Here is a 17,028-nt window from a genome sequence, read left to right on the forward strand (position 1 = left end):
TATTGTTTAAATATGTAATCTCCTGTACTGTTCACACCTTTTCATCTCTGCATTGTTCACCCCCTGCAGTGTTCACACCTCAGGCTCAGGCTGTAATCACCCACATTGTTCCCCTGTTCACACCTCAGGAGCAGTAGAAACCCACAAATAATCCCTGCATACTACAAAAAGAACATATACTGAGGTGGTACTGCAATTAAAAAGTTTTTTAATATATAGTTATTGTGCAGACTGTAGGAGCAGTGCCAGCATTGTGTCACTGTAGGCTGCCTGTGTGTGCCATACACACAGGCAGCATAGGGAAAGCAGAGTATGGCACACACAGGCAGGGTAGGGAAGGCAGAGTATGGCACACACAGGCAGGGTAGGGAAGGCAGAGTATGGCACACACAGGCAGGGTAGGGAAGGCAGAGTATGGCACACACAGGCAGGGTAGGGAAGGCAGAGTATGGCACACACAGGCAGGGTAGGGAAGGCAGAGTATGGCACACACAAAGGCAGGGTAGGGCAGGCAGAGTATGGCACACAGGCAGGGTAGGGCAGGCAGAGTATGGCAGGTTTTTGCTGTACTACAACCATTAATATGGGTATGGTCATGTGATAACATGGGTATGGTTTCAAGTGGGTGCGGTTTCAAAAAGGGGAGTGGTCAAAACTGGCTTCCATTATCTGCCCTCCACCACGTAGGTCGGAAAAAATTCCGGCCCTCGGTACAACAGAAGTTGGACAGCACTGATTTATATAATAAGCTGCTGTGTAGCCACGGGGGCAACCATTCAAGCTGGAAAAATGGAGAAAAGGCACAGGTTACATAGCAGATAACAGATAAGTTCTGTAGCAAACAATAGTGCCTTTTCTCCTTTGAATGGCTGCCTCCATGGCTACATAGCAGCTTATTTTTATAAATTATAGTAGACTTTCTGAAGTAAACACACAACTTTTACCAGTGCAGGGCAGCAGCACATTATATTTAAGTTACTTTTATACACTTTCATTTTTTGGTGTTACTGTTCCTTTAAGTAAAGTAGATTTAGACTATTGACGTGCGGGTTGAGAAATACTCAACATGCACCCGACCCTAACCACCCGCTCCTAACCCTACTCAACCCGGCTTCTCCCCTTTATTAATAGACCCGCCCCACAATGACATCACAAAAGGGATGGGACGTGTCAGGTGCGCGCCTATAAATTCCCAAACTGGAAAGCCGGCAGTATTAGGTCCCGTGTGGGGAGGGTGAGCGGAAGGGCTCAACCCAAACCTGCCTGCGACCCGCAGGTAATATGCCGAGGTTGGCCCGAATCTGCCCGACCCGCTGGTATTGGCCTTCACATCATTAATTTAGACTAATCAAATTGTAACCTTATTTACTGAAGGCTTATATCAAATGAGCAAAGGCCATCATGAAGCAGTTAATTTAAGTTGTCAGTTGACTGACAAGCTCATTACTTTTACCATTCATATGAGGCTATACCAATATAATGCACATATCCCTGCTAATTAATTGTATATTCCAAGCCTTCAGCCCATTTTTAAGAGCCTATATAGAGCAATGAGTCCAGTTAATCAGACACCCATATCAAGCATTTAGCCCCACTTATTAAAGACATTTTAAATGAATTCTAGCACCCAACACAAGCATATTTGCCACTGAGTTTTTATAATTGCACTCTACTCTATTGATTGTGACTACAGCTGTTTCACTGTACTTGGACTGGCAACATATTTTTTGTAATAATGACAAATTTATTCCCCATTGATCTCAGTGCAGTATAGTAGTTGGGGCTTTATTATTTTGTGTGGTAAGATTGCACGAGGTCTGTAGTTTGACCCTTGTGTGCTATACTTATTTGTTAAAAGTGATGCACAATATCTAAAGTCAAATAATTATTTTGCTTGCTTTATTCCTTAGTGCTCTGCCCTACTTAAGGTGTTGCATGGAAAGAAGACTGTCAGAAAAAAAGAAGTTTTACATTGGCCGAGGACTGCATGGCATAACAGAACTTCCAACTGTACATTTACAACTGCATAGCATTAATCCAAATTACCAGGAGGCATTGTAAGATACACATTGCTTTCGTGTCCTTTAACCATTCTCAGCTCTAAGAAGCATTTTCATAAACAATGTCCAATATAAGAGAAACCATAATATTTTGTGTTCTTATATACGACTGCAGGGACGGCAGACCTAAAGGAATGCAATCTGTCATGACATCTTTTTCCTGGAAAACACACATTGTTCATGCATTGTGCATACCTGTGCCACAACATGTGTACCAGAGGGCTGTAATAAAACATGGTCTTTCAGTATTCTTGGCATCTGAATAGGATTATACATATAATTTTGTCTTGGTTAGGAAGAATGCTCTGCTGTGCACATATAATTTGCACATAACTAAACTGCAGGTCGAAGTTTTGTCTTTCAGAATATCTGTATGATATTGTGAAGTGTAAATAAAATGTAGGTAGAAGAAGAAAAGTGAAGCCTAGGCTGGATTATTGATATGCAGGGCTATAAAGGGGTTAATACCGAAATAATGAAAGGTTGTTCAGTGTTACACAATATTTCCTTTGACTTTCAAAAGAGAAGACTTTTGCACATCTGCATGTGGAATGTTTAAAAAAAAAACCTAGTTAAAGGCAGCCAGGTTTCGCTCACATACAAAGTTGTATTTTGAAAGGTGAGCTGAGTTCTTTAGTACAAAATAGCTAATTTACAAAAAATAGAAAAAAACCCCCCTTAAGGCCAGCTTGTAAAACCTGACCTGTTTGTCATTCGTAGCAACTAGCACTGGAAACTTTGATCTGCAGTTTCATTGGTAGAAACAGCTATAGGTTTTTTTTACAATTATTACTATTATTTCTCGAATTACTGCTCAGTGCAGGAATGCAAACTTTTCTGTAACACTTTCACAATATTAATGTTATGCTCCTTTTTCAACAAATTTCGTCAGGGTAACTGTTCAGTGTAAACTTTATGTTACAATACCAAATAACTTGCTTTAACATGTATTATTAAGTATTCTCAATGGATAAGAACCATCAATTGTCATTATTGTGGCCCTTTTGTATTATTTGACGTATTTCTCATTGTCTCCATTACAATTTAACATAATGCAGCAATATAGTACCTCAAGAATGAGAGGGAGAAAGGAAACTGAACCCAGTTGTCACATGGGGGTTTGGGTTAAAAGAAGATGACTGTACATTGTAGTGTATTAGAATGTGTCTTGCAGTGTATTACATGATAGCATAATAAATCTGGTGAAGTGTACAAATAGCTCTATCCTGTGTAATCTCTGAGAAATGAAAAATGTCATATTTTCTGTAGATTTGTGTATTTTCTGGGGATACAACTGTGTAAAATAAATCGAATTAAGTTCTGCTTACTCTACATTCTGTCCCGAAACACTTTTAACAGTGTACTTATAATAAAGGACAATGCAGTCCCAAGCGTATCTTGGTAAATGCTTTTAATTCCATTAAAAAGTAAAATGAACTCCTACAGTTATTGTTCATTTAATGCAGAAGAGTGCATTAATCCTTTAAAACTATACTCACGATGCACAATTAACTAGAAAATGGCTATACCTTTGCTTTAGTTGTAAGCTGGAGGCCCATGCCACGGGTATCTTCATAAGGTTTGGTCTTAGCAGATGCACAAAAGATCCTGTCTATAAATGTATTGCAAAAGTATGCCAAATAGTTGACACACTGAGCCTTAACATTCAATAAATTGCCATTTTGGTGTGCACCACATACAAAACAAGTCACCAGCACTCATTTAATATGCAAAAATCCGTCTGTATTGAAAAGATTAAAAGCAGCATACAGAAATTACATGGCTGGGGACTCACACCCATTTCTGAAACATGATATATAAGAATACCATATAGTTATAAAAGTAATACCAGGTACACAACCATCTAAATAAAAACAATATATAGATGGTTGTGTACCTGGTATTACTTTTACAATGCAGTATAATTTAGATTTTTGGATACTGTTGTAAACCTGTTAAATGGGAGATTATGTACACATATGTGAAGCATACTGATCATAATAATCCTATTATATACCAGCAATCATCCTCCACATTTTAAAAGGTCAGTACAACGTTCACAGTTGATTAGAGATAAACGGATTGTGTCAGATGTAGTGGAGGAAAGGCTACAGGAAATTGCTAATAAATTTGTTACATGAGGGAAGGAAATAGACAGGAATTGCCGAGGGAGAAAGAAGCACAGACAATAGAACCTAGGATCCCATTCATACATACCATCTGAATATAAAGCGGATTTTAATTATTTTTTTACAAATATTGGAGTGTTTTATCACATGCTTATCCACAAATGTTAGAATTCCAACAACCCCCTATGCCATCATATATATATAAATAAAAAGTAATATATGTTAGTAAAAGCTGACATTATATCTAAACAGACAGACAGATGACATTGACACAGAGGAAGGATGGAATGTACCCATGTTTGGGATGTGCACAATGTGGTTGTGTAATAAAAGGCACCACATTTAGTCATCCACAATCTGGTAAACTTTATAAGATTAGAGGGTATTATACATGTTTCACTAGTTATGTAATTTGTTATATTAAATGTTCATGTGGACTAATGTATGTAGGAGAGACAACATAACTAGGGTCGGACAGGGACACCGGGAAAAAACTCGGTGGGCCCCGGCGGCCCAGACCTGACCTTTGCTGGTGCACGCCCAGCTGCCCGTTCCTCTCCTGACGCGTTAAACTTATGCACGCTCAGGGGAGGATGTCGGTGGGGGGTGGGGGAGGCTCAGTGGGGGCACCTGCAGGGGGAGTAAGAGAGGCTTAGCATGGGGCATGGCCGGGTGGGGGCACCTGCAGGACCCCTGGGGCGGCAGCCCCAGTGGGCCCTGCACCCCCCCAGTCTGGCCTTGAACATAACCAATTAGGGATCATATTTCACAGCATCGCTCCACAATCAGAAATAAGTAATTAAATTGCCTGTTCCACATAATTATAACAAGCAGGACATAGTGCCTCTCATTTGCCTCTCAGTGCCTCTCATTTTCACTGGATTGTGAGTTGTAGTTGAACATTGATACACAATTTGGCATGTATCTTTAAGATAAAGCGGGTAGGTGGTCCTGCAAGCAGGAAAAAAGGGAATTATGGGTATAAGAAGTGTGATTCGATTTGGTAGTATATATCATGTTTGAGAAAGGGGCGTGAGTCCCGAAATGTTACATGTAATTTTTGTATGCTGTTTTGCATCAGCTTTTTAGAAAGTGGCGTGACGCCACGAAACGCGTCAAGCGCATAACCCTTAATTTTTTGACACTCGCATGTGTTTTTAAGTGATTACAATAAACAGTGATTTTATGCAGCAATGTTGAAATTGCTCCGTATATTTTGTTCTCTCTGATGAACCATCTTCTGACCTGCTGCTGCTTCCCCTCCAAACACCTGCTCCTTCACTATTCTATAACTTACCAGAATACTGCCTTGTAAGCAGAGGTGGGAAGATGGCACAGAAAATGGGAGAAAGCACAGGGTTACAGGAGTGAGACTGTAGAGGTGTGGGTGGATGCAGTAGATGTTGATGGCAGGACAGGGAGAATTGATAGGAGACCTGGTGTTGAAAAGAATAGCCTAGGAGTTACATGACCTCTATAACGGTGAAGACACACTGAGCTACTAGGAGCAGCTACTTTTTCATGACTACTAAACTCAGAAAATCCCTTGCCATAGACAATGCTAAGAATTGTTTCTGCTAAAACACACGTAAAGACTGTTATCAGTAAATGATCAGCATTGTCTATTTTAGTAGCCACGTAAAGTAGCTGCTACTGGTAGCTCTGTGTGTCTTCACCTTAAATGCACTTGGCTTACGGCATTGTGCTTTTATATGGTTACATAACTCCTTGACGGCTTCTAATACATACAGTAGGGGGTATATTATTTGTTATAACCTTTATGAACCTGATGACGATCCCGTATGGATCGAAACGCGTAGACATTTGCGTCTAAATAAAAAATTTTTTTTTGATTTTTATATGTCCCTGGAGTGCTTTCTACGAGACTATATACAATTTTATGGTTAGCACCCGGCCATTGGCGTTTTTTGTTTGGTGAGTGCCGATTTTTGGAACAATATATATATATATATATATATATATATATATATATATATATATATATATATATATATATATATATATAATGTATTTTAAGCTTTAGTTTAAAGCAATAGAGAGTAGGCCTACTTATACAGTTATTTCTAATGAACATATTAAAAATAAGCATTATAATAGTTAACTGCAGTTAGTTTTGGTTCATCACATCACTTAGTGCAAGAACCCACAGAGCTGTTGAGTCGTCCATGACAGACCTCTGCTATCGCAGGCAACAAACCATTCCAAAAAGGCTTTCCACTGACAACAACAGGAGTTGCGGATAGAAAGCCCTTTGCATCGCTTCTTTTTCCAAAGTTGCCTGCAGGAGGAAATTTTGCGCAACTTCAGATTACCGAATTGATGAAAAGGGCTTTTTATCTGCAACTCCTATTGTTGTCAGTGGAAAGCTTTTTCGGAGAAGTTTGTCGCCCGCTATAGCAGAGATCTATCATGGATGAATCAACAGCCCCGTGGGTTCTTGTACTAAGTGATGTGATGAACCAAAACTAACTGCAGTTAACTATTATAATGCTTATTTTTAATATGTTCATTAGAAATAACTGTATAAGTAGGCCTACCCTCTGTGGGTTCTTAACTTTAAATGGCCAGTGGTCCACACTATAATAATATGAGCAAAAATGAAAAATTATTGGTGAACTTTGTATAAAGTACTTACGAAAAATGCTTTAGCTCCTAGTTGTTGCTCTGTGCTGCAACCAAATACAACTGCAAAAATCCAAAAAATAGGAAAAAAAAGCTCCAGCAGATTAACTGCAAAACATTTATTATGGGTAGTGTTACCACTACCCATAATAAATGTTTTGCAGTTAATCTGCTGGAGCTTTTTTTTCCTATTTTTTGGATTTTTGCTATAATAATATGAGCTATGTGCATGGTAATTGGCTCCTATTGTTTTTTGCTTCCTACCAGGACAGCAAGCCTTTTCCTCCTAACTTACTCATCCTTTCCGTATTTCCTTGTTGCTAGTTAGTTACTATAACTTGAAAACTACAACAGAGAACCATCAATATCCCCATAATAAGGATTTGGTTTGTGATTTGTGCCAAATTCTAGCACCGTGGGATATGGTTTTGGCACAATAATTTATGTTCAGTGAAACCAAATCCAAACCCATAACATATTTTTTTAAATCGCTGGACAATTAAGTTTTTTTTCACTGGTGATAAAAAACAGGGGAAGATAGTAAAAAAAGTTATGGTTGATTTCTCTGACCACCTGATGCTGCAGTTTGAGTATGGCTCCATGGACACTCCTAAACTTGGCAGCCGGTTATGGAGGTTGGACTCAAACACTCTTATGGATGAATCAGTAAAACTTAATTTTTGTCAGTTTTTCAAAATATTCTGTCGAAAATGTTTTTTTGTGATTCTGCTTCACAGTTGTGCGAAGAGGCAAAACGTCTTTTACAGTCTTCTTCAGATCCCTGTCTGTTAAACAGGAGGGCTACTGCCAATGGCAGCACCAGAGCTAGAGAAAGAAACTGGAGTCCTATATTTCATATGGGGGAGAAAGTAGCCCACTTAAAGAACCAAATGGAGCAGTATTAGTACAGTTGCCAGAAATCTCTAGTTCTGCAGAGAGATTTTGGTAGGAAAAATTCCCTGAATCTAGGGAGTTGTGAGGTCCTACTCTGCTGCTTTATTACTTTGGAGAAGGAAGGGTTGAAGATTTTCTTCGTAATGACCCTGGGGCCTGATACAAGCAATTTGCTGGTGCTGCATATGAAGCACTTATGCACTGTGAGTTGGGAGTGCCCATGGGAGTGTGGGGAGGGACAGAGTCGGGAGCACTTCTTAGTGGATTCTGTGGTCTCTAACTGTCTGTATGATGGGTTCTTAGGGTGATGGGGCTTCATGGTGTATGTAGTAACAGTTATGCTGAAAGGGCATATGGGATAATCAGCCGGAAGCATCACTTTTAAAAGGAGACAATTTTCTCAGTTATAAGATATTTTTTGTGGTCCATGAGGAGTATGAACTCCTTTGGGGCAGGAATGTGAGACAGTGGACTGTACTATTAAAAAGATTGTGAGAGAAATCTGTCTTATACACCTGAATGAAATCAGCAAAGCTGATGGAATGCTCTGGAGAAACTTGTGTTCTTTCTTGCTGATACAGTGTGATGTTACCAATGTAACTGTTATTTTTTGTTTGTCTGTTTTTCTGTGTGTTTTTATAATGGCTTTAATTTTTCAATACAAATTCCCTGACACCTGTATTGCTAAAAGTGGTACATATCAGAATAGCACCCAGTAGTAGGAAATCCAAGTCTGGCTTGGGACTCCTTCAGTTACATGGGAGTGGGAGAAACAATAGGTTACCTGAAAGCAGTTCTAATGTGTAGCGCTGCCTCCTTCTGAAAGCTCAGACTCAAAACTCAGACATCAAAAATACAATTTTTAATGGGAGAGTGAATTATTTGCTATGTAAACACTGTAATTTATAAATAAAAAGTACCCAATAAAAATCATAACAGAATCACTTTAAGCAGCATTTTGCATTTTGAAATATGTCTGCCATCAACAGCCCTTTTCTGCCAAGTGTCTGCTGATCATCTATCATTTTCTTGTCATCTCCCTGTGTCAGCAAATCAGGCATCTACTCTTCCCTATTGATCCATTAAGGGGAATCATGCGAGACTGGCTGGCCTGGTACTCTGTTTTCTCTGCAGGCACCAAAGCTAAAATCTATTAATGAATGATTAAATATAGTGCAGAGACTCTTGTACTTATGTAGTCTCCATGCCATGCACTTCTATCAAGCCAATTCATCACTGAAGTCTGTGCAATGACTGCAAAGTTAATAAATAAGTTGGTCTGGTATTTTTCATACAAAATTCAGTATAAAAACATGTTTAAAGTACTCAGAGTCACACAACTCTGAAATCAACTGGGTGTTACCAGCCTGTCAGTGCTTCAATTACAGGTTTATTGATGGAGCATGTTCCACTACTGTAGGTTTTTTAAATTAATCATAAAACTGGAAAATTGAATATGTGAGTGAAAGTGAAAATGTACAACTCTGCAAAATTTCTTTTATACGAAAGACATATATATATAAAGGGTTTCTTTGAAATCCCAGGACTGGTGCAGGTTAACTTACCCTCATTTGTAACAACCTGTACTCTGTAGTTGGCACACAGCTTGTTATTCTTGCGCTGCTGTATAAATATCATTGTCGGTGTATGGAGTGGTGGAAAATGTGAAGATCATGTTGATTCCCCTTTATACCAACCCTTGGTAAGTCTATTCTGTCTTGGATACCATTTTATATATCCATATATTTATAAGACAAGGATGAAGAAGTTGTTTGAAATATGCCATCTCCACTAAACATTCTTCTAGTCTACAGCGGTAATCATAAACTGTGCTCCATTATGACTATGAAGATTTTCATTCATTCAGGTCATGGTATATCCAGTATAAATAAATCTAAAGCAACTGGACTTGTTAAGTAATCATTGAAGATGTTTCACTACTCATCCGAGCAGCTTCTTCAGTTCAACTGACTGGTATGGGAAGTCCTCAGCATATATACTCTTCCACTAATCCAATCACAATGGCACTTTGTAACTCTTCAGAAAGGTGACATCTGAAACTCACAGAGGTGTGAATGCTGTGGAGTTACCAAAAGTATCAGGCAACTTATCAAAACAGGTGTTACTTGTTAGAGTTGCATGAATGAATGTGAGAAGAGTTCTGAAACTGCCGGGGTACAGATGTTAGAACATCATCAACTCCTTTGAAAATAGCAACATCCAAATTTTGGACAAGAAGACCGTTGAAGGAGGTGTAAAAGAGGCCATTCATATTAAAGTGGAGAAACCATCCCTAAACAGAGATGGGAGACTTTGACACCATCTGTCTGCTACATGCAATGCTGTTCTAAATCCAAAATTTGGACGTTGCTATTTTCAAAGGAGTTGATGATGTTCTAACATCTGTACCCTGGCAGTTTCAGAACTCTTCAATGATTACTTAACAAGTCTAGTTGCTTTAGATTTATTTATACTAGATGTGCTCCATTATGTTTCAGATTCTCTTTAACATATATAATAGTGACCATTGTGAGCTTTGGTTCAATAACCTTGTTTAGTAACAAGTCTCCTTTCCCATTTCAGTCCTTATAAGATGTCTCCCTTTAGTCCTACAAGGTATACAAACAGATTAGAGGTTGGTAACCACACTGTGATAACCTAGGCAGCAGCTTGTTGGCACAAGGAATCCTGCTGGGATGATAACTTCCTGCCAAGTAGGCTAATGTGTGGCGTAGACTAGAGAGAGTGCCTGATAGGAAACAGAGTGAGCATTACATGTCAGGGATTAGCAATTTCTACCTGCTTTCTGTCTTCAACACTGTCATTTCTATAATTGCTAGCCATTTATAAGATCATACATTGTCCAGTACTATTGTTCTTTATTCATGTATCAATAAAAAATTGCATTAATTAAATTCTCAACATTTTTGTGTCATTTAAACTATGAATATGCATGAATATCATAATAATCAGTGTAACTCACTGATGCCCCAGTGTCTGTCATAGTGTGCATTTTATTTCTTCCAAATCAACAGTTACATTATTCTTTTACAGTTTTTTTTATCATAACAATGACAAGCCTGCCATCTAGTGGAGACCTGAAATATTACTCCCCTAATGCATGACAGTGAAGAATGGAGTATTAAAACACAGTTTATCAGAAGGGCTGTAACTGGCAAAACTATTTACTTTGCCCTTGTTTTAAATTAAACAGGAATATCTAAAAGCATATCGATGTTTCATTGCTGTTTTATTTCCTGAATGCCAGTTACCCTAAACAAGATGATCACTTGGTTCTTCTACTTCTCACTTCATTGAATCACAGCAAGCAAATTGCAGAACAGATCAGTTCTAAACCAGAGCTTTGATTATGGTAGAAAACCCCCAAACCCCGAAAATACAAACCTCTTCAGTGACAAAGGGGAAATGTACTTTCTGACTAAAAGGTTTGGTTCATTCATTGTGTGCAAGTGCCATCATAATGTATTGTCTGACCTGACGTTGCAACTGAACAAACACACATCTTTGATGGAATATTGTTAAAAAGTAGGGCTGGTTTCAAATGTAACATCAATGAATCTTCTACAGCATGGGGGCAGAATACAGGAAGTTTGCACTGCAGATAGGCTCCCTGTTCTTGGGTTATTGTATTTGTGTCTTTTTGTAGGGCCACTCTGAACACCCCAATTTTCCCCCTGACTTTGACAGGGAAGATTTTCAAACTGCTGCCACTCTTACAGCTTTGAAGCTACACCCCCCAAACTTGAATAACATAATAATGAGGTCACCCTGAATGAAACAGTGACATTTGTTGGATGACCCCAAAGTGGGAGGGGCCAACAACAGCCAATCAAATGTAACCTATTGAGTTTAATTGGTTTGTTGCCAGGGTTCCCAAACTTTGCACAGTCAGTCACTGCGTGACTTTGTACTTAAGGTTAGAAAAAGTGGGTGGGGCCGCCAAAAGCCAATCGCATTTCTTTCATTGTTTTCAGTGGGGAAATTTTAACTGCTGCCATTCTCACATGTTTAATGTCAGGGTCCCCAAACTTTGCACAGTTTGTCACTGGGTGACTATGTTCCAAGTTTAGAAAAATGGGCGGGGCCAGATTCCACCTATAGACTTCATATGTTTAAATTTAAACTTTAAACTTTAAATATTAATACTAAGGTCCCCAAACTTTGCAGAGCTAGTTACCTGGTAACTGCAGTTCAGAGTTAGAAAAAGTGGGTGGAGCCACCAACAGCCAATCAGATTTTAACTATTGATTTCCAATGGGGAAATACAACCTGCTGCCATTCTCATGGTATTAATACCAGGGTCACTAGGGGACTGCAGTTTTAGTTTTGAAAAAGTGGGTGGAGCCACCAGACCACTCAGACTTCACCTATTGAATTTTTTTGGTTTAAATTTAAAATGCTGCCTTTCTCACACTATTTATGTCAGGGTTCCCAAACTTTGCACAGTCAGTCACTGGATGACTACATATTCAGGGTTGGAACAAGTGGGAGGAGCCACCAACAGCAAATCCATTTCCACCCATTAGATTTCATTGTTTATATGAAACTGATGCCATTATTTAAGTATTAATTCCAGGATTGTTAAAGTTTCCAGAGTTAGTCACTGGGTATTTGCCGTTTAAAGTTAGGAAAAAAAGTGGGCGGAGCCACCAACAGCCAATCACATTTCACCTATTTACTTTCAATGGTGAAGTGTAAAATGCTGTCAGTCTCACAGTTTTTATGAGTCCCCAAAATTTGCAAAGTTGGTCACTGGGGGATTGCAGTTCAAAAATAGGAAAAGTGGGTTGGGCCACTAACAGCCAATCAGATTTCATCTATCGAATTTTATTGGTTTCAATTTAAAATGCGGTCACTCTCACACTATTTATGCCAGGGTGCCCACTGTCTGTCACTGAGTGACTTCGACTCAAGGTTAGAAAAAGTGGGCGGAGCCACCAACCACAATTCACCTATTGACTTTTATTGGTTTAAATTTTAACTGCTGCCGTTCTTTAACTATAAATCCTAGGGTCCCTAAACTTTGCAGAGTTAGTCACTGGGTAACTGCAGTTCCAGGTTAGAAAAAGGGGGTGGAGCCACCAACCTCCAATCAGATGTCACTCATTGACTTTCAGTGGGGAAATTTAAATTGCTGCCATTCAGACACTATTAAAACCAGGGTCCCCAAACTTTGCACAGTAGTTTTTACTATATAACTGTGGTCCAAGGTCAGAGAAAGTGGGCAGAGCCCATTCAGTGACTTCATGTTTTTCAACCCAACATGAAGTTTGTTCTCAAACTTCCCTTTCTAGTTGTATATCAAATTGTATTTATACTGCTATGTGTTCTTAGCTTGCCATGTGTTTTGGGATGTATAAAAATTTGCCTCTCTGTTTATCTTGTCATGTGATCTAAGGTATTACATAAAACTGCAAGGTGTTCTGGTTTATATGACATTGCCACAGCATTTATCCTGGCATGTGTTTAGGGGATAAATAGAACTGGCCTTGGGTTACTATCTGTGTACAAAATGCATTTAATTTGTCTACCAAACATGCTGTGGCTGAATGGTGAATGGTTTGTCATTGAGTCTCTGCAGTGATTGCTGCTGTCCCTCCATAATCTTGTCACTAGTGATTATATAGCGAAATTATTCACCAGGCATGCATTCGCAGCAAAATTCGTCATTGGCAGATTTTTTTCGTGAAACGGGTGCAAAAATTCACCACGAAAAAAATTTGTGAGGAAAAAGTTGCTGTCACGTCAAAAAAGTTGCGGTCACTTCAAATACATTTTAGTCACATCAGAGAAGTCATGGCCGTGTAAAATAAAATGTGCGTCAAGTGAAACGGGACAGAGTCGCTCATCACTACTTGTAACTACTACATCTCACCAGGTCTAATTAGAAAGTTTCAGTATTATTTCAATTTTCACAATATTTCAACCCATGTAGTTATTTTCAAGTCTAAATGAAGTTTGCCAGAATTTCTGAATATTGGAGGAATCCCAGATCAGATGCAGGAATATCCCATGTCCTTGATGATATTTCCTGCATAGAAGAAAGGAGACATACTGAAATGGTAGGAGGCAAATTAGCACCCCCCTGAAATGCCTGCACATCATTCAGGACACACAAGTTATAGAGGGTCGGGAACAGGAGGCACTAGGCAGCCCTGTACTCTATACCTGCTTATTGCAGATGCTTGTAATGAACTGTTGGCTTTCCACACACCATTATTAAAATCTCAAGAAATATTAAGCTTTAAAAGGATTTTGTTAATGCAATGAAAAACGTACAATTTACACAGTTCAATATACTATAAAAAAGATCACAATCATGGCAGTATGCCTTTAAACTTGACCAGCAGATTAGTCAGTTTATTCATTTGCATCTTAGATATTGATAGCTGAGAGCATTGAAGGAAAGAACTTTCTGAAGGTTCCAGAGCTTTTGCCTCTGTCAGTATTTGACCCCATATGTTTCTTGGCCTAAATAAGCCTTGGTTTGTAGTTGTTTAAAGTTGGTGGTACATGATTGGCATCTTAAAATAGGCAACAAGATGAAAGGTCCGTGCTGTACAGTTGTGCTGTTGGCGATGATAACTGGGCATATGCCTAAAGCAGGGATGCCCAGCCTTTAGCAATATGGTTGATTATTTTACTTTTAAGTTATTAAGTAAAAATCTACAACCTCAAACAACGTCATATTTGCCTAACACTGAGAGGTAAACACCAACTTTAGGTGTGGGATCACTTATATGCAAACCCTTTATCCAGGATGCTCTGAATTACAGGAAGGCCATCTCCCATAGAGTCAATTTTAAACAAATAATTCAAGATTTTAAAAATGATTTCCCTTTTTCTCTGTAATAATAAAACAGTACTTTGTACTTAATTCCAGCTAAAATAGAATTAATCCTTGTTGGATATAATTAATCCTTATTGACTTTAGTAGACTTAAGGTATTATGATCTAAACTAGAAAGGAAAGTTTGAAAACAAACTTCATGTTGGTTTGAAAAACGTGAAGTCGCTGAATGAAATCTGATTTTGGCTCCACCCAGTTTTTCTAAGCTTGGATTACAAATATATAGTAAAAATCATTGTGCCCTAGTTGGGGCCCCTAGTTTTAATAGTGTCTGAATGGCAGCAATTTTAATTTCCACACTGAAAGTCAATGAGGGACATCTGATTGGCGGTTGGTGGCTCTTTCACCATATGAGAATGGCAGCAGTTAAAATTTCCCCACTGAAAACAATGAAAGATATGTGATATGATTATACGTTGTACCAACTGAATTTGTCAGAGAACACAGAGGGTCAATGCTGGCAGAAATCAGCTACATGGAGCACAGTGGAGATTGGCCCCAAAATGCCAGCTTTTGTGTTTTCAGCTCAATCTTTGCTCTGTGTAGCTCCATGCATTCAAGTGATTGTCAATACAGCTATACAGAGAGGCAGAGAGCTCAATTCCCAGCTGCAAGAGAGCCCCTGGTTGGAAATCATGCCCCAGGGGAAGTCAAATAGAGGAAGCATGGGATCTCTAATTTAACTCTCAACCTTCTTCTTATAAAACAGCCTCCCTTTCCACCACGTCGCTGAAGATGGTCCTTCACTGAACACCAAGGCAACTGTATCCAAACTCTCCAAAAAGTAGAGGAAAGGGCAACAACTCTTTCCCCTACAACACTGAAGCCACAGGGCAGGTTTTCAAATTACGTGGCAGATGTGAGCCAAAGTATCGCAAAAAGACAGGGGCGGGAAGAAGCAGGAAGCAAACACACAAGGTTCCGTTCACAAGGCATGCATCCCAAAGCCTAGCTGGCTTACGACGCACACCCGTTTTTGCAAATTTGTTGCCAAAAGCAAAGTCACACAAAGAGAAGAATCCCAAAAAGAGTGACGAACCTGGGATTGCCCTCAGTAGCAAGGCCATAGGCCAGGTTTAGTAACATCTCAATGCCTGAGGTGGGAATTGAACTTTTTATTGGCAAGGCAGCCACCTTAACCCCTAGGCTGCTGGAGGCATTGTCCAGGTTGGGTATATTTCTTGGCTAAATGTGTTGGCTAGTGGTCCTTTATGATGATAAAGCAAATTCACTCTAACAAAAACATTTAAAAAAGAAAGAAGAAACCACCAAAGCTGCATCACCAGTCAAACTATTTATGAGGAACACAGGCTTTCACAAAGAGCCAAGGCATTCAAATCTGACCAAAGCAGGATTTAAACTCACAACCTTACATTTGCAAGGAACCCACCTTACACCCAAGGCCACTGAAGACACACAGAAAATGTGAAAAATTCGCTGGCTGGTAGTTCTTCTTGATGATGAAGCAAAGCCAATGTACCAAAATATAGTAACTAGAAATGAAGCAGGTATTGAACTTCTTCTTAAAACACAGCAGCTGCTTTTTCCACTACCCGCTCAAGCTATACAGTGATTCAGCAAATTAGGTAGAAAGGGCACCCTCCTTTCCTAGAAAATAACCCCAGCAAATAGGGCAGTGGTTAAGGCAACAACCTTCAGGATACAAGGTCCTGAGCTCAATTCCCACCTGAGCTGCAAGAGAACCCCTGGTTGGAAAGCGTGCCCTAAGGAAAGACAATGAGAGGAAGCATGGGATTGAACACCCAGCATCAATAGTATGTGAGGTGAAGCCACAAAAAAGTTCACCTTAAAAACTACACATACATTTTTGGAAAGTATAATACAATTCAATATAGTACCGAATCCAATATAGGTACACATGTCTCCATACTGCATATCCTACCTGTAACCTGGGTCCTCTGGGTAAAGAGCCCTGCCACCCAGAGCTATTGGTGCCCCAATAAAAGAGCACTGACACTTTATGTAGGTCACATTAATGATCTGCCCAAGACATGCCCTCATCTTCCCAAATGGCTACTCCCAAAATCGGCCTGAGCCTTGCCTTCTCCCTGCAAGCCCTGCCCATATTTTGACCCTCCAATACAGCTCCTGGGCAACTGCAATAGCAGGTTTAACTTTCCTCAAATATGTATGCATTTATTTTATTTTTCCTGTCTGGCTATTCTTTCTCTATTGATTTCTTTTGATTGGGAGATCCTACATTTTCCCCGTTGCCCTTGGGGTGCCAGGATATGGATATGTGACTTTATTGGGTACATGTGATGGGAAAATGTCAGGTGAGCAGATGGAGATGAAGGTGAATTAAAAGAATAATGAACAAAAAATAATTTTATTGATTGGTTGGGGGGGGGGTTGAAAAGTGTGCTGAGAGGGGCCACCACTCCTGAGGTAAAGAATGATCTTATTGATTG

General features: G+C 39.4%; 1 protein-coding gene across 2 annotated transcripts in view; it reads left to right on the forward strand.

Annotated features, from left to right (window-relative positions):
* fez1 (fasciculation and elongation protein zeta 1) overlaps positions 1-3,497 on the forward strand; it is a 44,137-nt gene extending 40,640 nt beyond the window's left edge. The window contains exon 10 of one of the 2 annotated variants that reach the window (XM_018095444.2): positions 1,911-3,497. In XM_018095444.2, the coding sequence (XP_017950933.1) occupies positions 1,911-1,927 (17 nt within the window). In that variant the 3' untranslated portion in view covers positions 1,928-3,497. 2 annotated transcript variants of the gene reach the window in all.
* The last annotated feature ends 13,531 nt before the right edge of the window (positions 3,498-17,028 follow it).

The sequence above is a fragment of the Xenopus tropicalis genome, chromosome 7 (genome assembly GCF_000004195.4).
Source record: "Xenopus tropicalis strain Nigerian chromosome 7, UCB_Xtro_10.0, whole genome shotgun sequence".
NCBI classification, from domain to species: Eukaryota; Metazoa; Chordata; class Amphibia; order Anura; family Pipidae; genus Xenopus; species Xenopus tropicalis.